General features: G+C 42.0%; 2 protein-coding genes across 2 annotated transcripts; one reads left to right on the top strand and one right to left on the bottom strand.

Annotated features, from left to right (window-relative positions):
* The first annotated feature begins 1,000 nt into the window (after nt 1–1,000).
* On the top strand, nt 1,001–18,218 carry LOC144941834 (ceramide synthase 6-like). The gene is made up of 10 exons (XM_078868322.1): nt 1,001–1,288; nt 11,313–11,418; nt 12,257–12,387; nt 12,603–12,660; nt 13,381–13,431; nt 14,748–14,840; nt 15,735–15,863; nt 16,617–16,723; nt 17,818–17,974; nt 18,096–18,218. The coding sequence occupies exons 1-10, from the start codon at nt 1,116–1,118 to the stop codon at nt 18,216–18,218; spliced, it is 1,128 nt and encodes a 375-aa protein (XP_078724448.1). The 5' UTR covers nt 1,001–1,115.
* A 2,030-nt stretch (nt 18,219–20,248) lies between these two features.
* LOC144941843 (prostaglandin E synthase 3-like) lies at nt 20,249–24,306 on the bottom strand. The gene is made up of 8 exons (XM_078868335.1): nt 24,180–24,306; nt 23,045–23,158; nt 22,841–22,910; nt 22,638–22,736; nt 21,968–22,057; nt 21,316–21,375; nt 21,140–21,167; nt 20,249–20,802 (listed from the first exon to the last, which is right to left on the bottom strand). The coding sequence occupies exons 1-8, from the start codon at nt 24,203–24,205 to the stop codon at nt 20,783–20,785; spliced, it is 507 nt and encodes a 168-aa protein (XP_078724461.1). The 5' UTR covers nt 24,206–24,306; the 3' UTR covers nt 20,249–20,782.
* Nucleotides 24,307–26,800: the final 2,494 nt, after the last annotated feature.

Raw genomic sequence — 26,800 nt, 5'->3', positions numbered from 1 at the left:
ATGATTGGAATCGTACGAAAATGACATTAATAACAAATCAGTGGAAACATCTTAATATTTATTTTATTTTATTATTTTTCGTACCAGCTATTTTCTTTGGAGTATGGCAGGTGAGGCTCTGCCTCCCCTGTCTCCCCTGACCGTACGTCCCTGATGCAGAGCAACAACGACAATTCCACATTCAGGTGGTCAAACGAGATAAACCGGGTCACGAATAGTGGCGTCAGTGCATCGTCGCTGTGTCGTCTCATTCGTATTTGTGGATCGGGCATTGCGGCGTTTTATGTTGATGCCGATGATGCCGTGATAAAGCAGCGCTTATATCTATGGGACCCTTTTTGGCAGTATCAAAATGATGACAATTAAGAATAGGTTTTGCCGTTTCTCGCAATAAAACAGGAGGTGTTAAGATGTTCAAACATCAAAGAGTTTAATTATGAATATCATCCGGAGTTGCCTGGGGCTTTTAACCGGGTTTGTTTTTGTCTTTCACGCGGGGTTGGGTCGTGGGGGCCTTGGCGGGGTTGGTTTGGTGGTGGTGGGTCCACGGGGAAATACAGGGTGCTTAAAAAAAATGTTAACACTTATATGGGACTATCGTTTTTCATGGGAAAATAACGGATAATACACCGCAAATATAACAAATGTATGTTAATAGCTTCAAAAAGTCGAAGAGTCTCGTGTTCGCCATCAGTGATTTCCAGAGCCCGGAGGCACATTGTGGTATTGTTGCAAATTATCAGAAGTGTTAAAAAAAAATTAAAGCCCCCTGTATTACCCCCCCTCCCCCCGCTTCTCATACTCAACACGACGGGCGACCGGGGCAGCCCAGCCCAGCCCAGCCCCAACGCACCTTGTGAGTCGCGAGTTGAGTTTCAGGCCCCCGCCTCTCGCCCACGGCGGCGGTGGTGGTGGGGGAGGGGGGTGTGGCTCTCAGGTGTTCCCAGCTCCCGTCCTCCTACCACAGGTGTGCGCGTCTCTCTCTCCCCTCCCTCCCTCCGTCCTCCTGCACTCGTATCGTCCCCCGCATCATCGCCAAACCTCTCCCTCCAAACGCATTTTGCAGCAGCAGCAGCAGCGACAACCAAACCACGCACGCACACACGCAAACGGCTATGGCCGGCCGCTTGAAAGCGTGGTTCTGGAGCGAGAGCTTCTGGCTGCCGCACAACGTGAGCTGGGAGGACCTTCGCAACAGCGAAGCGGCCACCTTCCCGCAGGCGAGCGACCTTTACCTGGCGTTCCCCCTGGCGCTGGCTATTTTCGTGGTCCGACAGCTGTTTGAGAGGTGAGCAAAAAACAAGAAGAGGAGAGAGAGGGTCTATAGCCACAGTCGCGCTGGGGTTTTAATGATAATGATCGGTTGGGGCACCGTTTAACGGCAACCTGATAGTTAAATACCCTCCGCCGATGTCTGTATAATATATTCGGGATGTAAAACTATATAATGGCCGGTAACAGAAATAAATAAATACAAAAGCTAATTCGGTTAATGGGTTTGCTCCGCATATAGAAATGTCTGGAGCAATAAACGAAAATACTTTTGCCCCCTTTGTTTTTGCTGAGAAAAAAAATGCAGGGAGCAAGCGTGGGTGTGTGTACACTGGATTTGCAATCCAGAGGTCACCAGTTCGATTCCATCTCCTGAAACAAAGTGGGCCAAGTTTGTTTAATCCCTGTGGTGTGATGGTGGTGGGGTACAACGTGGGTATTCACACACCTGCAATGATGTCAGTTCAGTATTTTACAAGTGGGAAAGAGTAGGCCAAATACCCTATACAGGGGCGATCTAGAACTCCCTCTCATATGATGCCCCTAACGCCAGCACGACTGCACCTTTACGTTTGTCAGAGCGGTGTGCTCACAATTGTGCCACCGCTTCACACGCACACGCCTAAGTCTTATAACCCGATCCACTTTCTCCAGCAAACACTACAGTAATGTGTATCGAGTTTCGCCTTCATAATTAATTACCCCGTCAGACGACAGGGACAACACAAGCCAAAACTATGAAATAATAATTATCCCAAACCGGGGGCCCCCCCTTAAACTACTTGCGGGCTATGAACATTGTGTGGTTGTTTGCATAAGGTGGACGCTGCTTGGTTTTGTTGGGGCAAATTCCTTCATGACCGACTGCCTCTCTTGTCTATAAAAATACCGGACTGTAATTCTGCTCACTGTTTCTGGAAAGCGTTTTGAGATGCGGTAACATTTGTACTTTCTAAATGAATATATAAACTTCACACGACTTGCTGTCTCTTTCAAAATAAAATGTCCCACTTCCTGTACAATGTCTTGAGAGATGCCGTCGAATTTAGACAATCTATAAATACAAATTGTATTGCGTTTTTGCCAATCAGCCATCGAACGAGATGATGATTGCTTGGTTTACAGCCCTTGGTAAATGAACTGTTGGACGAAGACCTCTCCACTGTCGTCTTGGCGGGTTTTTTTTTTGTATAGCCATACAGTACTTCACATTGTGGTTATTGCCGATTGGTGAACGGAGGACCCAAGACCGATCCACTACCCTCGGCACATCCCCAATGCACCTGGCACACCTCCACCGTCGCAAATTGCTGTTCAAATAGGGCCGGAGGGAAATCCACCTTTTGCCGCTTTTACACATCTACAACGTGGTAGCTCCCGACCCACTGTAATGTTCTCTTCTTTTGTGTACACACTGAATTACTTTATTATTTCAAACCCCCGATCCCGAGCCTTGGGGAACAAGAAACAACCCCAATGCTTTATTTCTACTCTAAATGACTTTGCCTTAGTTCAAATAAACCGGACAAGTCCAGTTTGTAAAACAAAAAACTAAAATGCTACGTGTAGCTTACAACCAATATGACTGTTGGGGCAAGTGCTGTTTTCTGGCACTTAGGGGGTTATTAGGACTAGAACGACATACAGTACTCACCACTGATATTAGCCGTGGATGGCTTTGCAAACCACCGTGCCACCGCATACACATGCACAACAAACCAGACTAACGTATGCTTTACTACAATAATCAAAATGCCGAATATCATCAAAATTCTGAATATTATCAAAATTCTGAACATCATCAAAATGCTTAATAAAAATGCTGAGTATTTTTTTCAAATTTTTGAGGGGACAATTCGAGAGAAAACAGTGGGAATGTCTCGGAAGGGACACAACTAGAGAACTTAACTGAGGATGTGTGGCTAAAAAAATAATCGGCCAATATGCCTCCTTAACGTATCTGACCCTCGCCATAAAAAATGTATATCCCATCAGCCACACGACCTTTTTTGGAGTGCATAAATTCAGCAGCATTACGTCAACACAAGTCAATTCTGGACCAGTTTTGACATTCAATCTTATGAGCAATCAGGCTTCAACCAAAATGGTGGTGAACTGCCAAATGCCACTATTTTTACACTCTCTTTGGGTCTTTAGGTAAGGTGAAAAAATACAGCAGGTACAGCAGGCGAACTGCAGAAATGCAGTTCGCCTGCTATACCTGCTGTTTAGGCGCATTCGTATGCTGCTTTTCAATATTAAAAGCATATCAAAGCATATCATCACGTTTCGCATATCAAAGTATATCATCACGTTTCGATCGCAGGCGAACTGCATTTCTGCAGTTCGCCTGCTGTACCTGCTGTATTTTTTCACCTGAAGACGATTGCTTGTGTTGCGATCGAAACGTGATGATATGCTTTGATATGCGAAACGTGATGATATGCTTTGATATGCTTTTTATATTAAAAAGCAGCATACGAATGCGCCTAAAGTAGAGTGGCTTAATTCGAATATATTCCTTGCAATAAAATGGTTTCCAAACACTAACATTGACGGATAATTATGGAAAATCTCAAAAGTGTGCTAAGAAGCGTGGAGAGAGGCATGCTTATAATTACTTTGAGAGAGAAGAGAAAGACATTGACTATTCATAAGAGTGGACTTCGTCAGGACACGAATGGCTTGTGGTCGAGACTAACAACAATTGTTTTGTCCTTTCCCCGCCCGCACCTCCGATTAGCAGGGTTGGCTACGTACGGTGCGAAAGAAGTTCAATGTCCAACAGAGTGACAGCCGCGGGCCAGAACGCGCCCGAGAATGTCTGCCCGCGGAGTTCGGGCAATGACATAGGCTCGTGTGCACGTTTAATTGCAGGATCGTGAGAGAAAGAGTGGGGGGGGGGGGGGCTTGGGGAGGCCTTCATCCGCAAATAAGTAACCTGCATGGATACATATTGTCGTGGTTCTGTAGTTCACATAAACTGTGCAGTCGGCACACATGCATGCAACCATCATGAGATGTTTTCACAGGTTTCTCCGCGTTTTCCATTTATATTATGCAGTACACTATATATAGTATTGTCTCTACAGATCTGAGGCAAGAAAAAAAACAATATTTATACACCACTGTCTCTGTAGGTTTATATTTTTAAAAAAAACTCCATTGGGCACTACTGTAATGTCCCTAACCCTCATCTTAAACGGCAATCCTAAACCCTACACGAAAACTAGAGAAGTGGCATCACTTAATATTTTATCAACTGAAATCTAAAGAAGCAGGACTTGGAAAGGGTCATTAATGGGTAAGTGCAACTCAAGGTAGGTCTTTGTACTTAAATCTGGGATGTGGTTAGATTAAAATGTGAGGACAGCATTGTTAGAGACTCAATGTCGTTACTCCCTTAATCATTTTGTCTGAGCCGTCGCCTTCCCCCATTTCACGGATTGCTTTGTTGTTAGTTTTCATGTTGAGCATAAGCTTCTATCTGTATTAGGCTTTCCGACTATAGTACGCATAGTTTATCTGCAGCGCAGAAATCAAAACCATCTCCTGTTGTGTATTATTGAGGCTCTAGTATCATACTGCCAAACACATTTGATGGCTAAGACAACCCTGTACAACCATAGGGCATCGGGCCATCTGGTGTGCACTGCTGACCCGAAAATTTGGAAAATGCTGACTCCGTATGTTCTCGGACCAAAAATACTTTTAGCAGCAATTATAAGCAACAGGTGATGGCCACTGCCTATTGATGAAACAATGCATGCTGCTGCCCTTCCGGCTTTGAACGGGGAGTGCCTTTGTAGACTCCCGAAAGACACACACCCACATGCCCACCAAAGTATGTATGAGCGGCTTGACTTTCTGGTTTTGCTGCGTTCTGTGATGCTTCGTCAATGCATTAATGTAGTCGTATATTGGCTGCTCATGTTCAGCGAACATCGTCATTAGCCAGTACACACTGGAGTGGAATTTCAAGCTGGGATTTAAGTCGGTATTTAGAGAGTGACAGGTCTCCAAATATTGAATTCAAAGGTTAAAGCCCTCCGCAGGGCTTGTTGGCTCCAATTTCCCCTCTTGCTTTAGTTAAATAAACACTGCCTATTGGACATGTAACAATTCACCCCAGCAGTATTCACATTTTATGAATCATAAATTAATATTCATACGCATGATTGAGCGTAATGATTTAATTTATCAATGAATCATTGCATGCATACTACCAATTGAGGTTGGGGGAATAAACAGCGCTTGTCCCATAGTTAAATTGGCTCGCGCAGAAATGTAGAATTTGAATCGGTAGCTCAAGGATTGACACAAAAGGACGCACATCTTTTGTCAATGCCTTGTATTGCAGAGGCAACGGCCACTACTGCTGAGTGTGACACGAATTACATATGTACAACAATGCTCGATACAGTACCGTACATACTTTATACTGCATAATGCTGTATTGTACCTTGACATGTAGCACATTGATTGCTAGTTGACTTGTTCATTCCATATCATTGATCGTTACGGCTGACATTAATGTGCGGTGACTGAGGACCAATGATGCCTCTATGCAGATGCCTTGTCAGCTTTTTGATGACAAGAACATGAGGTTGACACAGTAATGATAATGAAGTGTGGGAGGTGGATTTTAGATATGCTACTGCTTTAATAAAGTGCTGTTCTGAAAATTTGAGTATAAAGTATTGGACTACATTGTAATGTACAGCACACAGGAGGCATATTACTTTCACGCTTTTAGTAATATACAAAGTCTTTAAACTCGGCGAGAGACGCTCCAGGAAGTGTCAGTTTGAGTTGGGGGAGAGTGTTAACTACGGTTAGTTAAACATTACTGTTCTGCCTTTGTGCAAGTATTGCTCACAATGACTCGGAATTCTATTGCTGTGCCCAATTTCACAGCTACTTTAACACACCTTTGTAGAGTTAATAAAACCCCATAGGCATTGCACACAGCACAATATATTTTTGATTGATGATTCACCACTCAATGACATACACTATAGAGTACAGCACTCTAATTGGTCACATTGTTGATGTTTTTGTATACTTTCTTTATAAAATATGTATTTATTTAGGTGCTTTCCTTAGTTACAAAGGTAACTCAGATGTTGACATTAAGGTTATAATTTTATATTCCTCGGAAATGTATTTGTATTTTAAAACATTTCAAACAAAAAGGCTGAGGATTATGAGCTAAAATGTACTGCTCGTTTCCTTCAGATGGTAAACCACAGTTGTTATGCAAGGGCCAGCTCCTTAGTGGTCCACTTAGCTATGTCCATGTAACTCCATCCTCTAAAGGCTGGCAAAGAATGGCCGTATTAGCTTTCAATTAAAATTACATGGATTCTCAGCGGTTGCATGGAAATGTTGTACAGCACTGTATAGGCTAAACGCTGTAGATGGCGTGGGCGATTTGAATGTTGGCATTGTCTGAGAGCACTATCAATGATAGTGTCCGTGTTTGCATGGGAGGACGGATATTTCCACGTTTTCCTATGCACCTACACGTGTCTAGGATGGCACACTCATCGTTATTTTATAATATCTTAATAGTGTAAAACTAGTACCTAAAAATGTGAATAAGAAATAAATAAAAATCTGTAATCATAAATAAAACGAGCCAAGCAAGGTTGGTAATGTGGAGTAACACTGTGAAAACATGATTTATTCTGAGACGATAGGTTATTGACAGATTTCAATGATGGAGCACCCATGATGAGTTTTTGTCTACACAAATATGCAGTGTTTTTCATTAAAACAAATACGATCCGTAATCGTATCCTGATTATGCGATATCGGCAACATGTCATGCGACAAAGTATCCATTTGGAGCTTTCTTAAAAGTCTAGAACTCCTTGTACAGGGATATTAGAGAATATCCCAGAGTTGGAAATCCCAGAGCTTGCCTCTGAATCCCTTCAGCTGGTCTCTGTTCCACACAGTAAGATGCAGGGCATCCCCACCCACTCTACCAAACTCTTTATTCACACAGCTAGACTCTAGCCAAGTTATGTGCAGAAACAAATTTTATTAAATGCGTTTTACTTTGTGCGGTCATTGATGACTGACTGGGCTGAGACCATCAGTTCACTCCACTTGAGAATCCAGTTTAATAACAGGCAGCTTCCTGTATGCAAATCCAGGACCTCGACGATGCCAGCCAAGCATTGACCTCTTGAGTCATCCAGCCACCTCACATTGTGTTAAGATTGAAAAATGGTGTATTCGTGGCAACAATAGCGTGTGGCTGCTGGGGACCTTGGGTCTGAGCTGTGAGACTCTCCCCCCCCCCCACCAAGTAAAGCTGTGTCTTGGTCACAGATGCACCTTTAATTAAAAGCTTCAGGGACGTGCAGACACCCAGGGGAGAGTCCTGGTGGCAGGATGTACAGTTCACAATAATGAAGTCAAATCTCGGTACAGTCTCCTAGCACTCTATTACATAATTACAGTGTATACAGTACATGCAATTTTGAGGGTTTTTTACGTTTTGATATGTTGAGTGGTACAATGGATAGCGAGCGCTCCGTTCAATTCCTGACCCCACGGCTTACATCAGGGGTGAGCAATAACTGACAAAGCATGGTGAAGTATAGTCAAACAAAGCCCTTGACCGACACGGCATGAGGAGGCCTTCATTATTGGCTTGACAAAATGGCCGTGAAGTATCCTTCACGATTAAATTATTATGATGATGATGACAATCTATCATCGTCACAGAATGTTTGATCTTTCTAAGCTGTACAAATCAGCCGACGCTCACAATTGTCATCTTATAACCATTTAAGTTACTGTTTAATGATCGACTATTATGACCACTGATGAAGTAGTGTAAGTGCAGTTGTAATTCTTGGGTCGGGGCGATGTGGGAGCAAGGGTTAGTTGTTAAGGATAGTTTGCAAAATGAGGAAAACTGAAGCTCATTCTAAGCTCCCCAATGCTTTCTTTCTTCACCAAACCGCACTGACGCGCGCGGTGAAGTACTCCACGGTTCAAATAATCGCGCGCACACTGCACGAGAAGGACCCTCCTCATCCCGCAGTGGCGTGACACAAAGGGCTGCATGTGTTAGGGTTAGTCAGCCTCATTGTTCAAAACGCGTGCGGTGGTCACGTGACGCACGCCTGTAATCCAGCACTGTGGAAGCGAGAATTGGTGGATCCTGCACGCACGTTGTGAAACTCCCTTTTCCCTGCCCGACGAGGTGCCACAACACTGGCTCGCCATGAAACGGTAGTTCAGAGAAAGTGGACTAATCGCCATCTGTTTTCACCTGTACGGGGATGGAGTATTGCTCCCTCGCGCGCGTGGGTTTTCTCCCCTTGTTCTGGTTTCCTCCCACACGTATGAGCTCATACATTGGCTGAAAAGATATTTAAAAAAGAACAAGCATTAAAAAGATTCGGCGTGGTGATCCTGGATAATTAATTATTTATCATACGATTGGCGAGGGTGAGTTGAGACTATTGCTTATTTTACAAGAGAGACATTGTGTAAAAGTAATAAAATACAGGGAACAAATATTATCGTGGGAGAGGAAGATGTAAGTGATGAAATAACCTTGCAAAATCTAGGGTAGTAACAATAATGAAAAAATAATAAATTGGAACATACTTGAATTTAACCAGTAAATAGTTAACTCAAAAGTTAAAGATTAATGCAGTAGTACCCCCACTGTAGTCAACACACAGTGGTGTATAAACAACTAGGGTTGGTAAAGCATGGTCACATCCCTTCAGAGACCGTGAGCCTAAAACACCTTCACCAGCATTAGCGATTCGTCAGCATTGGTCCAAGCAAGCGTGACTGCTGATGAGACACTTATGTTGAAACTAATCCAGAGTTTGCTTGTATTGAATCAATGCTACTCACATGAGGCGTTCCAAGTGTCATGTTTTATAAATACTTAAGTGTAGGGACAGATATATCAATGAGATATATTGTCTGCTTATTTATTGTGACTTGTATTCTCCAAAATGACAACAATGATCAATTTTGATTTGAAGCTTTCGTGACTGCAGGAATCCATTCTCCTTGGTTCTTTCGGTAAAGTCACGTAGGTAGAAAAATAAATAAAACTAAAAATAATATATCACGACGTTTCGATCGCAAAACAAGCGGTCGGATTATATTTGTTTCCGCCTGAGGACGACTGCTTGTGTTGCGATCGAAACGTCGTGATATATTATTTTTTCTTGATTTGAAGCTTTCGTCACTTTACCGAAAGAACCAAAGCGTATTTCTTATTTTTTATTAATTAAAAATTTCTACCTACGTGACTTTACCGAAAGAACCAAAGAGTATAAGTATCAATTTATTTACATTATTTCCAAAGGCCATTTAAAGCTTGTGATTTAGTAATAGTTTTGATTGGTGAATGCCTTGGACAGGGACACCACTTGTAGGGATGATGGTTGATGGACGATATTGGTAATGGAACAGCAGCCAAAAAAGGGAACGTGCCAGCAAAGGACGACCACCACGGAGAGAGATCAAATAGATGAGTTGATATGCAGCAGCAAATTGTGTTGTGGCATCGCAAGATCACGAGAGATGGCGACAACGGAGGGAGGCCTTCATCCAGCTGTGGAGAAATCATAGCCGATTATTATGAAATAAGTGAAGTAAAATCGTTTATTGCACTTTTTTGTGTGTGTGTGTTGCTTTACCCAGTAGATCCATTATGAAAGCTGGTGTGATTATCTGCATGTTATGCCTTGTTACTGGAGGAAAAGTGTGAGGTCTTTGTATCTCTTGGGATCTGCTGCTAGGCTATTTCGATTTTTTTTATTTTGTGTCTCTGTTTACCAGCTGTTTCATTGCATACAGCCTATCCATATAGGTAATATACAATGATATGTTTTGGGATATTACCTTCTTGTAAATACTGTAGTTGAAATTACAGCTGTTTTCCAGCAGGCAGTTACTTTTAAACCCCTTTCAAATCTGGGAGTGTGCTCAATGTGATAACTAAAACAATGACACGTAAGCTCGCTTATTCACCAGATTTTTTGCCGTGTGACAACTGAGCGACAATCATAACGTTGACACTAACTGCAGTGAATACGTAATTATGCGAAAGTAACTTTGTCTTTTATAGATTTGAAGTTTTCGTGACTGCAAGGATCCATACTCCTTGGTTCTTTCGGTAAAGTCACGTAGGTGAAATTTTTTAAAATAAAAATAATTAAATTAAATCACGACGTTTCAGAAGCAACACAAGCCTCCGTCATCAGGTAGGACAGCCACAGCAAGATGGCGGAGGCTTGTTTTGCTTCCGAAACGTCGTGATTTAATTTAGTTATTTTCATTTTTATTTCATTTTTATTATTATTATTATCACCTACGTGACTTTACCGAAAGAACCAAAGAGTAACTTTCTCTTGTTCATTTATTTGGGAATGGCGTATGTAGCGAGACCGCTCCGAGCGTGTCTTACTGTGCTGTGCGTTATTGTACAATAGTTGGTGGATAGTGATGTACATGTCGATCCACTGCTCAATGAGTCACCCTCTCCAACGCCATGCGGGTTGCGGGGATTATTTGACCATACTTCACCACACTGGTCAATGCGGGATGGTGAAGTAAGGGCACATTTACATAGTATAGTACAACAATGGACCACAAAGTAATACAGCAGCCTATAACCAACCGACTGTTATGTGCGTGGTGGTCGCCCATTCACGCTATTTGAAGGCTCAACCCTGCTGAGTTGAGATATTATAGTGTGTCAAAATGCCACGTTTCAAGATGCTTTACAGGAGCTGGCGAAAATAGAAAACTGTGAATGAAGGTAAATGGGTAGTTGTGGGTAAGTGACAAAGATGAAAGTGCTGCGGTGCTTTTAGAATGGCTGAGAAGACGTTGGTTGTGGACGCGCTTATTGTTTTGGTAGGCAGGCGATAATTGATACGGGTGATGATCAACCGTCATTGCATGTTACACTCATGTCACATGCATTTCCTCTTTTGCTCATTGTCACATGTACTGTATGTGAAATGTGCCGTTTGCATTGTTAGGTTCGTTGCGAAGCCGTTTGCGATCTACTTGAATATCCAAGCACGCAGGTTCACGACGGCTGTTCCACACGCAGCTTTAGAGAACATTTTCAAGACCGTGACCAAGGTGACTGTGCCTACATTTCTAAAGCAGACAGGAATTATGTGATGGCTCATTTGCATAGCAAATATCTCGGCATCATGATGCTACAAGTCCATTGTCATGTTTATCGATAGAATTCAGCTTTATTGTGAACAGGTGCCTTACATAAAGCCAGAACAAATAATGAATGTATAATGTGTACCTACAGTAGACTCTATATATATTCCAGAATAATGGCTGTGCACCAGAAAGTCCCTACAGATTCAAGGCTGATTAGGCAATGCGTAAGCGTTGGGGATAAACATTGATTATGCAGTGTTATATCTGTTCTATTTTTTCTTGTGAAGCCACATTTGAAAGTGGGTCTATCCTTTAAGGCATCAACAGCAATGTATTGCTCAGTGGGTTAAGTGACAGACTTATCGGGAAATGTTTCTTGACCCAGATGTTAGAGTGATCGATTTATAGAAACCCCCCTAACAATGATATGGGGCCATCGTTTATACAATGTTTAGTCACCTGTTGACAAGCAAGATGGTCAATAGAAATCAGTGGGGGTATCTATAAATGAATAGTCCCGTATATTTTCGTGGAGAATAACAAAATGCCTGGCCATCTTTTCACGTTCAATATTCAAACCCACCAAAGATGAGAGGGTAGCCTCTACTGTTGGTGACGTGTATATCTTTTGATAAGCAAAATGGAAATCATGTTGTTGGCCTTTGAAGTCGATCATGAAAAAAAGATTTACATAGTGAATTGGCGTCATGTAAATCTCGCTACGCTGTGACCTTGCAGAGGGCATGAACCCACGCTCGTATCAAATGCCACCTTTGTCTTCGTGTTTTTTCTTTGCCAACAGCACCCCGATTCTGCACGTATCAAGGGTTATTCAAAACAACTTGACCTGGATGTGCGCACTATTCAGCACTGGTTTCGGCAGAGACGGAACCAGGAGAAGCCAAGTCTCGTCACCAAATTCAGTGAAAGCTTGTGAGTGGTTGTGGTGGCTGAAAAGCCTTCTTCATTATTTCGATGCCGTCATAATTTACCCATTTAAAGAAACAGTTATTGAATTAAGGTTACAGCAAAGATATGTATGGCTGCATTGTGTATTTCTATGATTTTAGAAAATGATTCGTATATGTTCATGTTTTGGTTCTTGTATGGAACTGACAGTACTTCTTAAAATGGCTCTCTTCATGCAGGTGGAGGTTCTGCTTTTACTTTGGAATATTCTGTTTTGGTCTTCAGTACCTTTGGAAGGTAAATGCTTTCATAATAATGATATTCATTTAATGATGTGCATGATTTATACAGCTATACTAGCAAATGAGCAATGCATAAAACACATGACTCGAACAGCGCTAGATGCAGTGATAGATTGCCTCTTGGTTTAGGCTTGTTTCTTGGCCAAAACATTCTGGCTTCTGTCAATACAAAACAACTTGTTTGACTTGTGCTCTCAAGGGTTGAGCCACCAAAGATCACATAGAAACTGAGGGCATGGAGGAACATTGTCTCCCAACATTTCTCCTCCATTCAACCCTGGAGGTGGCTAAATAACGGCAGATAAATTAAGAAGGGATCAACGCAGATTTGGTCAAAATCCAGTGGCACAATGTCTGCAGTGATGTTATGAGCAGGGGATTGACATATACAGCATGAAAAATATGAATTGTGTTCGATGGCTGTGTCCCAGGTGCACGTGAGATATGTGTGCATGGCTTGTGTACAGGTGGGTGTGGATGTGTGGATTTTTGATATGGATGGGTGAGCATGCGTATATTTTGATGTGATTGTATGCTGTATACCCCCTTAAACCCATTTTGTCGTTTTTAGAAAAAAATGGCAATTATTTTTTTGTTGACAAAAACTCAAAACAGCTATAGTATATTAAACAGTGAAAACCAGTACAGCAGCATTGTCTTCATGCAGTTTTATATTTATTGTAAGCAGTACACGTTGATATTTCTGTTTTCTCAGACTCCATGGCTGTGGGACACAAAACACTGTTGGTATAACTACCCTTACCAGGTAAATGTCCAGTCGTCTTCCTTGACCTTGGTAGACGTTACTACTGGGAGGAACCTCCTGGTTACACCAGCCCACAGGGGATTTTTGTGTCCGTCCGTCTGTCGTGCAGGGAGGGGCTGGGTGGGGAGGGTGGGGAGGGGCTGGGTGGGGCGGGTGAGGCTGGGTGGGGAGGGTGGGGAGGGTGGAGAGGGGCTGGGTGGGGAGGGTGGGGAGGGGCTGGGTGGGGAGGGTGGGGAGGGGCTGGGTGAGGAGGGTGGGGAGGGTGGGGCTGGGTGGGGAGGGGCTGGTCACCCCGTGGTGCTCTTATAAAAATCAACGTTTAACCTACTCACACCGGCTTGTGCCCGCCCTCACAGTCGGCCATATTTGCAGAATACACCACGACCGAGCAACCCAACGTTCCTACCAGCTCCCTCCGCAGGAATGTGTTATGGACCCAAGAGGATGACATAACTCTGCGGACTGCAATAAACCTTTTACCTCTCCACCAACCGTATTGACCTCTGACCTGAACCTCACTGCAACCTATCTTCCAGGGATAGTAACTTCTCCCAATTCCTCCCCACTTCACCTGCCCGACCCCACTTTTCCAGTTTGTTGATATCTCACTGCACCACATGAGCTTGCTTCTTGAGCCTCCCAACATCAAACCAGGATTAGATGAATATTTTTTGTGTCCTACAAAAGTAATTACACTTAAAGTATGGATTACTTCATTCTACTTAACCACTGTATTACGGGCTATTATGCCATTTATCACTGGCCAAGTTGTTTTGTCCATGTTTAAAACTATATTATAGTTTGTTGCCGTCGTGGAATGATTAGAAAACTGAATTTGCTATGCAGAGGTCGCCCGTTCATTCTTTTGGCACCGTTTAAAAAAAAAAACATCTGTTCACTCAGTCGATCCACAGGTCACGTGTGGTGGGGTAAATTGTGGGTATCTCCCTTCTCTTCCAAGATGCCTAGTCTAGTGAGGAAGAGTAGGCCAAATACCCTCTCGAGGCTGTCTAGAGTTCCCTCTAGTGGAGGTCCTTTTTCCCATAGTGGCATGAGCAAGAAATGTGCAGGGTTCCTCATGAACATGGTTTGTACAAATATTAAATATTCTTTGGGTCTTTCGGTAAAGTCACGTAGATAGGCTCAAAGAAAATAACAAAAAAATTACAAAAAACTACGACGTTTATATGTTTATATGCAATTGTCAAAACACCAAATGGACATCGTAATATACTAGAGAGCAGCAACGAAACAAGAAGAATCGAATAGATTACACAATGAAAACGCATGTGTTGTGTTTCCTTGTGTGTGTGTAGCCGCTGACTGCAGGGCTGTTCTGGTACTACATCGTGGAGCTTGCCTTTTACTGGTCACTCATGTTCTCCCAGTTTGTGGACATTAAGAGGAAGGTGAGCCCCATCCTAGTTGTGTGTGGGTCATGGATTTCTGTTGAAAGGGTAATGACAATTTAAACCAAATTGTCTTGCAGAAAACTATCGATGGAGCAGTGAGTCAGTGGTTAGTACAATGCACTAATAACCCGGCAGCCTGAGTTGGATTCCTGGTCACCTAACAAACATTCACCAACCCACACTGACCAGCATCGTGCTGGACTGCATTGTCAAACAAGCCCGATGATACATCGTTGGAATTCCCCGTAACTTGAAATACCATTTCACTGACAAGTTCTTGTTTCCTCATGAACATGGTTTGTACAAATATTAAATACTCTTTGGGTCTTTCGGTAAAGTCACGTAGATAGGTTCAAAGATCGCAACACGAGCGTTCGTCATCTTCCTGATGACGACCGCTCGTGTTGTGATTGAACGTCGTAGTTTTTTGTTATTTTCTTTGAACCTATCCACGTGACTTTACCGAAAGACCCAAAGAATATGAATTCCTGCAGTCACGAAAGTTTTAAGTGAACACATTTTAAATGTTTAAAATAATGTTGGATTTTAACGTACTTGAAATATATTCAAGCAATATATGCCGAAAGAAATTTACCGACGTTCCTGCTCAACGGATACCTGGCAACCCATACTGTTTACCCATATTCTTGTACAGGGAAATTGCGTTTTCAGGTTCATACTGCGTACAGCCGTTTAAATACGGGCAAAACATTTTCGTGTTTCTCCCTTGTGATTGAATTTTGTAGGATGAACGTTGAGATTTATAAGGGCACGGGGTGACCAATTAGGTCTGAAATCGGTCTGTAATAAGATAAGGGGTTGACAAGTATGGGATACAAAGGGATGAATGACGTGTTCATGTTCCCACACTCAAATGTCTGTCCCTGGCAGGACTTTGTCATCATGCTGGTGCATCACTTGGCCACCGTGTCCCTTGTGTCCTTCTCCTACGTCACCAACATGGTGCGCGTCGGCACCCTCGTCCTGTGCCTGCACGACGCCGCCGACTTCCTTCTCGAGGTGCCCGATAGGGGGCGCCGCTTTGCACCGCGACCAATGTTGGACCGCATGCTGACGTCGTCGTCGTCGACGGCCTTGGTTGAAGGAAATGTGTTGTGTGTGGAATGTTGATCAGGTTTTATAGTATGTGGATTTTATTGAGCGATTGTCTTTTTAGTCTCGTCGGCTAAAGGAGGGGGAACGTGTGTCCCACTCTCATTCATTGTTTGGTGCGAGAGGCACACAATTTCACCCTACCCTAACCAATGTTATCAAGTCAGCCAAACGTTGAACTCAGTAAATCATTACTTTTTTTTAAACCAAGTAATTTTTGGTCTTCCTCAGTGACTTGAGGTATCTCATAATTCATCTGCATCTTCATGTAGACGAGTTTATTCGTAATATTCAGTTATTCTTTGTGGTCTTTGGTGGATAGTCGGTCGTCGTCAAAGTCGACATGGTGCATTGTCATCAACTAAAATAAAATACACGACTATGTGGACAATATTTGTGTTACTTATTTCATGAGTAAAATTAACCGATGCTGACATGGCCTGGTTGATAATCTGCAATTCACTGGTTGATAATTCAGCAGTATTCATGCAATTTTCGCTGCTAGGTGTTACAAACAGTATCGATGGGTATGATGCAGTGGCTTTCGTGTGTGCTGCATCATGAAAGACCCCATTACCTAAGTGAAATCACCAGGATAACCAAATGCACAATTGTCCCAAATCATCCTGACCCAAATGTTTGCTTTTTTTTCTTCTGCAGACAGCAAAAATGGCCAACTATGCCAAGTTTCAGAAACTCTGTGATACGATGTTTGCACTCTTTGGACTGGTATTCATCAGCACTCGGTTGGTCTTGTACCCTCTCTGGTAAGTAGTAGGTCTGTTGAGTTGCTGTTTCACCATTAGCCCATGAGTATAACGAGCTTGGGAATGACGAAACTTTAAATGCCAACTTTGAGAAAAACTCAAAATATGATTCGGTTGTGTCCGAGGATGTTCCACACATTTGGAGTTTCTCTAATGAAAACCTAAACACTGTTAAATCGTGGTTAGGTGCAACATGACACACTCTTATACATCATCGTAATGATGGCACTGGTGTTATAGTGATGCACTTGCTACAAATTTGTGTGGGAGTCTGGGACATGTTACCTAGTTTTTTTTATTAGTTTTGGGTTTTAACTTCATGGAAAGGCGAGGACACAGCAACAATACTAGAGTACTTCTGAAATGAGTAACAGCATCCAATGAAAAAGGCATTGGGCAACTACAAAATGCTTGTTTGCAATCATTTGTGTAATGGTCAGTTATTCCACATTTATGATTGTAGTATGACCATATCGTCATAGGGACTGACAATTATCATTAACTGAATAAACACGTGCAGTTTTACTTCAGCGACAAGCAATATACTTTACAATTTAAAGCTTTCGTGACTGCAGGGATTCATATCATTGGTTCTTTCGGTAAAGTCGCGTAGAAGGGAAATAATAAAATAAAAACAATACATTTCTCACGTTTCGATTGCAACACAAGCAATCATCAAACCACAGCAATACATTTTTTGAAAAAAGTGCTGTGGTTTTCACACCTGATGATTGCTTGTGTTGCAATCGAAACGTCGTGGAAATTTTATTGCTTGATTTGTATTATTTCCCTTCTACGTGGCTTTACCAAAAGAACCAAGAATAAGCAATATACTGTTTATATTCATGACTAATATAGAAATCATATCCATCTGTGAAATTTTACATTAACACAGCAAACGGCAAATTGTGGAACTTTGTCCAGGCTTTTATACCATTTAAACAATGTTACTGCTAATAATCAGGTCCAAGAAAGTTAGTCGTAAAACTGTTTCAACAAAGCAGGTGCATAGAAAATTTAGACACCCTCCACTGGAAGTGATTGAATTTTTTTTAAACCCTTGGTCAATTGTCCCCCCCCCCCCTCCACCACAGGATCTTGAACAGCACCATGTTTGAAAGCTGGGAGATTGTTGGCCCTTACCCATCGTGGTGGGTGTTCAATCCCCTTCTCCTCTTACTACAAGTGCTCCACGCCGTCTGGTCCTACCTCATCTTCTGCATTGCCTTCAAGGCATTTGCTAAAGGAAAGGTGCGGTAATTGACTGCTATTGTTGATGTATTTTTCAGTCCTCAAAATACTGTGAAGCTTGTCATGTGGAATGGCGAATATTGTACACCTAATTATCGCCTCTACTTCTTACATCCGACAGGTTTCCAAAGATGAACGCAGCGACGTCGAGAGCAGTTCTGAAGATGAAATAAGTGAACAGGAAGAGCTGTGCAAGAAAGCGCCTTACAATACAAAAACCACTAATGGACACTTGAAAAATTAAAAGCTATACCATTTGAACAAAACCCGAGAGAGGATGCAACTTCCAGATAACCCCTGCAATATTCTACACTTAAAAATGGTTTAATGTAGTATATATTAATTCGCACTGCACTTCTTTTTAAAGGCTGTTCAGATTGGACATCCAAGTTTGTTTTACCTCGTGCTTTAACTTTTAATACTCTAGCGTGCTGGCCTTTCTGCTTTACAATAACATTGTGACAACCACGGTCAAATGTTTTATTTATATTTAGTTTTCATTTTCTGAAGAATTTTACATCTACAAAATGTACATTAAAATTGTGTGGTGGAGAAATGGTGCTTGTATTGGAAGCACATTTTAAAGGTATAATATTGCAGACCTGTAAGTATCAGATGTTGGTCACGAGTTTAAAATATGCCAACTTGGGATATTAATCAACTTTTCATAAAATTTAACCTGCAAAAGATAGCACCTTTTTGCGCGTATAATTTTGTTGACGGCTTGTTGAGTCTGATATTCTGAACGGCTCCATTATATGTGCACATAACCATTTCAAAATATATTTTAACAGAAATCCTCTTAAATTGTTAATGCAGCACTAATTTCACCCATCCACATTGTAACTATTGTAAAGCCAAGCCCTTTCATTTGACACTTAACATCTTGATAATAATGCAGTTGTAGGGAACATTTTTCCCAAATAATGTACAACCATATTTCTATTTACGGGATATAAATTCCATCGGTCGATTATTTTAGTATAAACAGATGTAATAGGCATGCATTCGAGTTTAGAATGTAATTTAAAAATGCACTCAAGATAACACAATTTAACATTTTGAAAAGCACAAAGGCAAAAGCAGACTGACGTCATTTGAGACCATGTATCTTATTCAAGATAAATATTGGTTTATTCAGCCAGGCAGGCTTGAGTGGCAACTACACACCACTTTTGTACGGTAAATGTTCAGTCCACCAAAAATGTAGATGTGACCGTGTCAAAATGTAATTGGCATTAAAAACACCATCCTGATAAAAGAATGTACTCGGGGAAGCGTCTTTAGGTAACTGGTCCCAACTTAGAAGTGAATAATCAGTCAACTGCAGAAATGCCTGGTTGTGGAATACTTAACGATTTCAGTAGGATGTATTTTGCACTTCCCTAAATTCATTTTAAAGTTGATTCACATTTTTCGTAAAATGTGCATGTGGACAGACGTACAGCTGAACCAGAAGTGAAATGCCTGCGAGATGTACCAATTGCCCATATTTAAGTGGAAGCGATTCAAATTTTGATATGAAACTGATTCAATGAAGGCCTGTTAAATTGCCACATGCATTTTTTACAAGTGGTAACATATATTATCCTATAAGCAATGGGATCAAAGGACCAATTTTCAGGAACATTGACTTCCAACAGCTTTGTAACATTTGTTGATCCAAAGAAGTTTTATATGAAAATATTCAGGCCAAAATGAAGATTTAATTGCATGCATCTGCTTTGCCAATTTTAATAGCTACATTTGATTAAAATGGACATGTGGTCAAAATATAGCACTCCAGATTCATGGCAAGACCAAAATATGGAAATAAAATTTCAGATTCACTTAGTGACAAATTAGTTTAAATCACTTTTTAAAATGTCACCCATTTATTTCAATACCTGAAACCCATATCGTGAAGCTTAAGTTTTAAAACACAAGGTGGCTCAGGGTTGCGTTTTAGTTCATTACACCTTTTGTAAAACACATTGAAACGGACAATATTAAGGGAAGTCAGAATATAAAGTTTGCATTTAGTCAGTAAAATTTTAAGCTCAATTCTGGAATTCCTTTATTCAGATGGGTCAAAAAGGTTAAGGATTCTGTAATGGACATTTGGCCCATAGTTTATTAAGCATACACATTTGAGTTATGTCAAGATGTTGGTCAGCAAAAGTGTAATTTTGCTCAATCGTGGACGAGTCAAAGTAATCTAAATTGATCATTTAAATTGGTTGAAACATTACAATAATTATCACACGACCACAAAATTGCAGGAACTGATGTCGCTCATAGTGCAAGTGGAAGTTTTACTGCTGGTAAAAAGTTAATGTCACGTAACATGTGAACAAAAAAAATCAAAATCTACTCCAGACATAAGAAATAATTTCAAGGACAATGATTGTTTTTTTCATGGCTTTATATGGCCTGAGAAATGCACTGAGTTCTCCTACACGTTGGTTGACAAGTGAAGTTTTGACTTTTGCGCATTTTACCAATTTGGGAATTCACAAACTAAAGTTCAAATATTAGTTACAAAGGTCTTTATTAAACGTTTTAAAATGGAAAATAAAGCAGCACATTTGTACGTGGATCTTGATCAATGTCCAGAATTTTAATTCGTTGGAAAATGTTTATGGCTACCTCCCATACTACCTTCTTAGGATGTATAGTCATTTTAATACACAAACTGCTGCAATGTGGATGTGTAGGATACATTTAAGCATAGATGATAAAAACTTAATCCCTGTGAATTAAACCATGAAAACAAACTAAACCAGCCAGTAAATGGGATGGTTCCTATAAAGCTGCCACGTGTCCACTTCACTCCAAGTCGGGAAGTTCTGTTGGAAGAAAGAATATTTGTTACATTTTATCCACAAATGAAATAAGAAAATGTAAAACTACTTATGGGAATTCTCAATTTGACATTCTCTGGTCAGACACTGGTGAGATTAGACCATCAGGAAGGATGTCCTGGTGTAGGCCAATCAGTTTAAAAGGCTGTGCATATATTATCAGAACATTTGTTTGTATGTTTTATCACAAGTTCGTGTGGTGAATGCAGACTTTATTAATTGCAATAGGTATTTATTTTGTGTTTGAACATCTGAACACCTATTTTATTGCCAGAAAGGGTAAAACCTATTCTTATTTTTCATAATCCTGGGCAGTACTTACTTTCATCATCACTGTCGGTACCTCCATCCTGGAAAAACAAATGCAAGGGTTTTACTTTTTAAAAACCAACAATGTTCCCTAAAGACTACCAGCGAGTACAAAGTATTAATATAAAGTATTAATATAATTATAACATGAATATCCAGTTCTGTAAAATAAAGTACAAAATAACTTACATCATCTTCCATACTGTCCATGTCAGGCATTTCATCTTCACCTCCCATCTTGTTCATCATCTATAACAGACGAAGACAATACATAAATTAACCGAAGGATAGAAACCACAAGTGTGCAGTCTCCAATATAAATAACGACATATATTATTTACAAGTCAAATTAATGTTTGTCATAAGCCTGGTTGCAACGATTATCATTAGCCACATACCAATAGAATTCGAAATGTCCTTTGTGCCTCAGTGCAGCATGGAAAATCTTAACATTGCTGTTCTCGCAATAAAATACTTTAGTTACATGTATCTCAATATACCCATGTTCACCTCTTGTCTCACATAGCCTTTACAATGGAGCAATTTGAAATACTGTAGTCACATTCTTAACATGTACATAATGCATTTTAAAATAAAAAATCAACTACATGTTCAAATATTAATCTAGATTTTTTTTCATGAGCACAAGTGGGGTGATTAATTCATACAGTTTACAAAAACAGGGCACCTGCTGCAATTGATAACCGAGTGCAACTGTTAATGTCCATTTGTCATTGTTGTGCCAAGTATGGTTTTGTACACAATTTTATTCCAGGTTTGCTCCAAATATTAATGACCTTTCAAAAAATGGTAGTACAATAATTTAAATTGAAAAACATACATCAGAGAATTGGTCAAAATTTCCCATTTCTTCATCAGACTCATCCTCCCAGTCTTTCCAGTTGTCGAAGTCGACAGACAGCCACTTCAGCTGCAATAACAATATAACACAAGTATTAATAACATGCACAAAGAACAGATTACGGCAATATAATCATTAAAGATCCCAAGATCCACCCAAGATCCTAAGGTACTATATTTTACGACAGCAATTAAAAATGTTGTTGCTACAGCAGGTGGGGCTCTTGGTGGCTAGAAAAAGATGCTAAAATCACCCGATATGCACTTATAATTTCATCAGATCTCGAAAACGAAGTTGGGATGGGCCTATACAGCACGTGAACTGGCGTGGAGCTCAGCCGTGGGCAATAGGGTAGTGCAGCAAGATCCATTGTTGTGCTATACTTGTATGCTCCCCCACCTTCACCACAGACCCACATACTGACCACCGTAAATTATAGATTCACGAAATTGTACACCCACATGGTTTGGTGGATAGATTTCAGGTTTGTACAGCCGATGCAGCCTGTTGAACACGAGCCATGGGGCTGCGTCCAAAGTACAACAGGAAGTACTACAGGACGTTGATTCAATGCACTTGCCTTATAATAACCAGGCAGAAACTCGACGTATGAAAGCAATAAAGTACAGGGATTCGCAAACAAATGTACCTTGCTCTTTTCTTTGGTGAGCCGAGGCCAAGCCACTCCAGACTTGGATTTCTTCATTAAGCAATGTATCGATCTGTCTGTACGCTTGTGTTTGCAATCCTGGTGTAGCAAAGAAGTAATTCAGTTTCAAATAAACAGTAGCATTATGTTCGTAATTGCCGCAACGGGTAGACATTATTACTAGAGCGCAGAAATGCACTTACTTCTGGAATGATTTGTTCAAAGAGCTCAGCTTCATTGTGGTATTTTTCTTTATCGCTTCCTCCCACGCAGCTGTAGGACGAGTACAAAAAAATATTAACATTTCACACACAAATGCCTCCTTCACGCCGTCGTACATTTATAGTCGCAATATATCCGAGCAAAATGTGTACTGCGCTGTTTCATTGTGACGAGGCGACGCCCACCTGAACAAGAGCTTTCCACTTTCAAATTTTACGGTCACGTCCTTGCTGTCCTCTATGCAAAAATCCAGGAACACGTACTCCTTCCTGTCGTACCATTTCGCAGAGGCGGCGTGTCTGTGGCAACACAAAAGGGCATACAATCAAACTACTATATATGCGCGCATAGGCCGCAACAGCACAACAACGCATTGCCGTGTATCACGACAAACGCCCGAGTACACAATGGAAACCAATGCACCGAGCACGTGGGCCAGGGCTCGGTCGTGAGCGAAGAGTCCATTTATCTTGACGAGCGGGCGCGAATATTAAAGGTCACTTGCGTACAAAAGAACGAAAGGGGAAAATGACACAAACTGCGGATTCTTCAGCACAGTATTTGTTCCAGTTACACTGTATTCGAAACCCCTGGAAGGGGCGGCGGCACGCGCGCTCTTCCCGCCCAATCCTCCATAGGGGACGCTGCTGCTCGGCGGCAAGCCTACGCGGCGATGGAAGAGGTTTGAATGGAAGGGGGATGGAAGTCGGCGGGGGGGGGGGCACGGCGGCAATTCGTACGAACCAGGGCGGTGGAAACATCTCCCCCAAGCAGAACGCCCCCCTAAACACCGTCGGTTTACAAGAGCAGCGGCTGATGCAGCAAACCCGAAAATAACGCGGAAGCAGTAGCTGAGCAGCAATTAGCTGCATTTCTGAGAAACACCAACGCAGAAGCATAACCACAAGCCCCTGAAGCAGCATTAGAAGCAGATGAAACAGCAACGGCATTATTCTAAGTAGCCGAAAAAGCAGATGAAGCAACATCATTAAACGTAGTAGCATCACGAGAAGCAAATGAACCGGTATGATTAGCAGTGCCCGAATCAGTAGTTGATACAGCAACAGTACCATCTGAACAAACATTAGAAGCGGTAGTAGCCGCAGCAGTTTCAATTAGAAGCACATGGCGACCGGCGGCCTAGCGCATCTAGTCCCACAGTGACTAAGCCCTCGCCGAAGGCCGCCGATGCGAGCGGCAAAAAAAATAACCACCGGAGGGATGATACGGCGCTGAAACGTAAACATAAGCTGTTCATTTGCAATTAGCAATGTAACTCTTATTTTGAAAACGGCTAAAATTAGCAAGAGATCGCCTTACGTCGATCGGTCTCCGGTTCCGTCCATGATGCGCGAGGCGAGGTTTCCAGAACGAGAACCACGTGACCGAGCGCACGACCACGCCCCCTCCACTACGGCCACGCCCCTCTAGCATATGACCACGCCCCCTCCACCCAATAGCCCCGCCCCTCCACTACGACCACGCCCCTCTACCATACGACCACGCCCTCGCTATCCAATAGCCCGCCCCCTCTACCCAATAGCCACGCCCCCTCCACTACGGCCACACCCCCTCTACCAAATAGCCCCGCCCCCTCCACTACGACCACGCCTCCTCTACAATACTACCACGCCCCCTCTACTACGGCCACACCCCTCTACCCTACGGCCACGCCCCCTCTAGCATACTACCACGCCCCCTCCACCCAATAGCCCCGCCCCCTCCACCCGACGACCCCTTCCTCAACGCGCGCAACGAATAAAGGGGGGGGGCGGACTCCCACGCCCAATCGGTGCAGTGACGCCTGATGGCAGCTTTCCATTGGCTGAGCGACTGGTCCGCCCCATATTGCAGCCAATAGGAAAGCCCCGTGAGTTGGTTGCTTGGACACGAAGGGGCGTGTTGAGATGACAATGAGACGAGTTCGGGGTGGGGGGGGTTGAGTTTTTGTTTGCTGCCGGGTGGATTGGGTAAGGTGACGTCATAGGTAGGTGGGTGACGTCATACGGCAAGTTTGAAATTGAGAGACGTCATCGTGGGGCCTTATGCTGACCCCGCCCTTACTAGACATCTGTGAAAAGAGCTTTACAGCTCATCAGATTATCCAGGATAAACACACATTCTGAAAGATTCTGATATTCGGTGATTAATGACTGGGTCGTGATTGCTTATCGTAACATATTAGTGAATATAGCGGCCTCTCGTGGCTGGAAGAGTCATGTGAAACAATTACGAATACGAAAAAAACGTTAATTATTGTATACTGATCGATGAACATGCAGCTGTCACGCGCCTACTTGCTAGCAACATCAGGGCCAGGTTCAAATGTGATATTGATACAGAACAAAAGGAGCAGGGATCAATGGTCAAGGGGAAATGTTAAAACAAGAGAAAATATACAGTTTTGATGAAATTAACAGTTCAGTCCAAACGATTGAAGTAAAATAGTGCTAGAGAGAGTAATTTGTTAATTTCTGCTCTAAACCACTCCACTGTAACCCTAACAATTCCCCCACATTAAATACGCACTACAATGATACTAGTTTAAAGCGATTTGAAGCATGTTTTATTTTTTGGGGGGGGGGGGGGCAGAGCGTTGTGACGTCATATTTGAGGGGGGGGGGTCTGACTTTTGTGACGCCGCGTGACGAAGGGGGGGGGGGGGTCAAAAATCGTCCAAAATCAAGTTAAGTAAAACCGTTGAAAATGCATGACTATGACTAGTTTGTGAAGTCATATTCCATCCTCTGGCACAAGGTGTTGCACCGTTTTTTGAGAGTGTCGAATGGGAATGTATTCTCTTCTGACACGAGGCCAATAACGCAATTTAGAAAGCATTTTGGATCTAAATAATCCATAAGCTCGTAATTGAAATTATTGATTGTGTAGGGGGTAATGGTAACCAATACTAACCGGCGTCCTAGTTTAGCATCATCTCTAATATGGAGTAATACCTCGGGCTTACGTGACGATGTGTGTTATGATTGTGCTCAGATTTGCTAATCATAACACAGGTTTAACTATTTTTTACCTACGTGACTTTACTGAAAAAAACCTAAGAGTACAGGTAACTGTATTTTTTGGATCAGTTGAGATGTTTCGGTGGGGGTTACGTGGGGAAAGGTGTATGACCAGCAATCAAGGCTAGGTGGCGCTAGCCAACTTCTTCGTTTTTAAGTGGCAAAACACAAGTGCGGTTTTCGGGTTACTATATTCGAGTGAGGGCTGGTCTTCTGGCTATAGCAATGTTTATGGTTCACATGGCCTATATGGTGCATATATGACAATAACTGAAAATGCAAAAAGCTCCACCTCTCCGTATCCAATGTGAGGTACATGTGCTGAGAGCCAAACATTTTTTTTGGCAGGCCACACACACCTCAGGCACTGCAAGGGGTCATTGTGACGGAGTGCCATAACGTTAGAAGCACAGTATTACCAGGTCTAAAATATAGGTAAATTATAAGACGAGGATTGTATGTAGCAATTAAGACTACCTATTATCTAAGTAAAATCTAACATATCTGTTGCAAAGTATATGTACTGCTTTGCAAGCCTAATTGAAGCATGTTATGTTGCGGAAATAAATGTAAACATTTCCGCAAATTTGTCTTAGCATTGTTGTGTGTGTCATAGAAAATATGCTTGGACGTTTTTCATTTTGCTAAATTGTAGAGTAAATAATTTAGCAAATTGAGCTGAATGGGTGTATGGGGTGCTTTTCAACTCATTTGTTCGTGCTGGAATAATATTGTTAAAAAGCCAGTGTCTCCATTGTTAAACAAGCATACGGATGGTGCTCATCACTGTCAGCAGCCCTGAGCCCCAGAGGATACATTTCATATTAAGTTTAATTAACTTTCTGTACATGATGTGAAACTCTACATACAGAAATGTACGTGCAGGCTGGAAACAAACGAGTAATAATACAGTACACACAA

This window comes from Lampetra fluviatilis, chromosome 2 (assembly GCF_964198595.1).
Source record: "Lampetra fluviatilis chromosome 2, kcLamFluv1.1, whole genome shotgun sequence".
NCBI classification, from domain to species: Eukaryota; Metazoa; Chordata; class Hyperoartia; order Petromyzontiformes; family Petromyzontidae; genus Lampetra; species Lampetra fluviatilis.
The sequence above is the reverse complement of the archived record's forward strand: the minus strand, read 5'-3'. Positions and strand labels throughout refer to the sequence as shown.

Coding starts and splice junctions, on each gene's coding strand:
- LOC144941834 (XM_078868322.1), top strand. CDS start 1,116: ATGGCCGGCCGCTTGAAAGCGTGGTTCTGGAGCGAGAGCTTCTGGCTG. Junction 11,419..12,256: donor TTTTCAAGACCGTGACCAAG/GTGACTGTGCCT, acceptor CTTTGCCAACAG/CACCCCGATTCTGCACGTAT. Junction 12,661..13,380: donor GTCTTCAGTACCTTTGGAAG/GTAAATGCTTTC, acceptor CTGTTTTCTCAG/ACTCCATGGCTGTGGGACAC.
- LOC144941843 (XM_078868335.1), bottom strand. CDS start 24,205: ATGGACGGAACCGGAGACCGATCGAC. Junction 23,159..24,179: donor GGAACCGGAGACCGATCGAC/GTAAGGCGATCT, acceptor GTGTTGCCACAG/ACACGCCGCCTCTGCGAAAT. Junction 22,737..22,840: donor TTGAACAAATCATTCCAGAA/GTAAGTGCATTT, acceptor TTGCTACACCAG/GATTGCAAACACAAGCGTAC.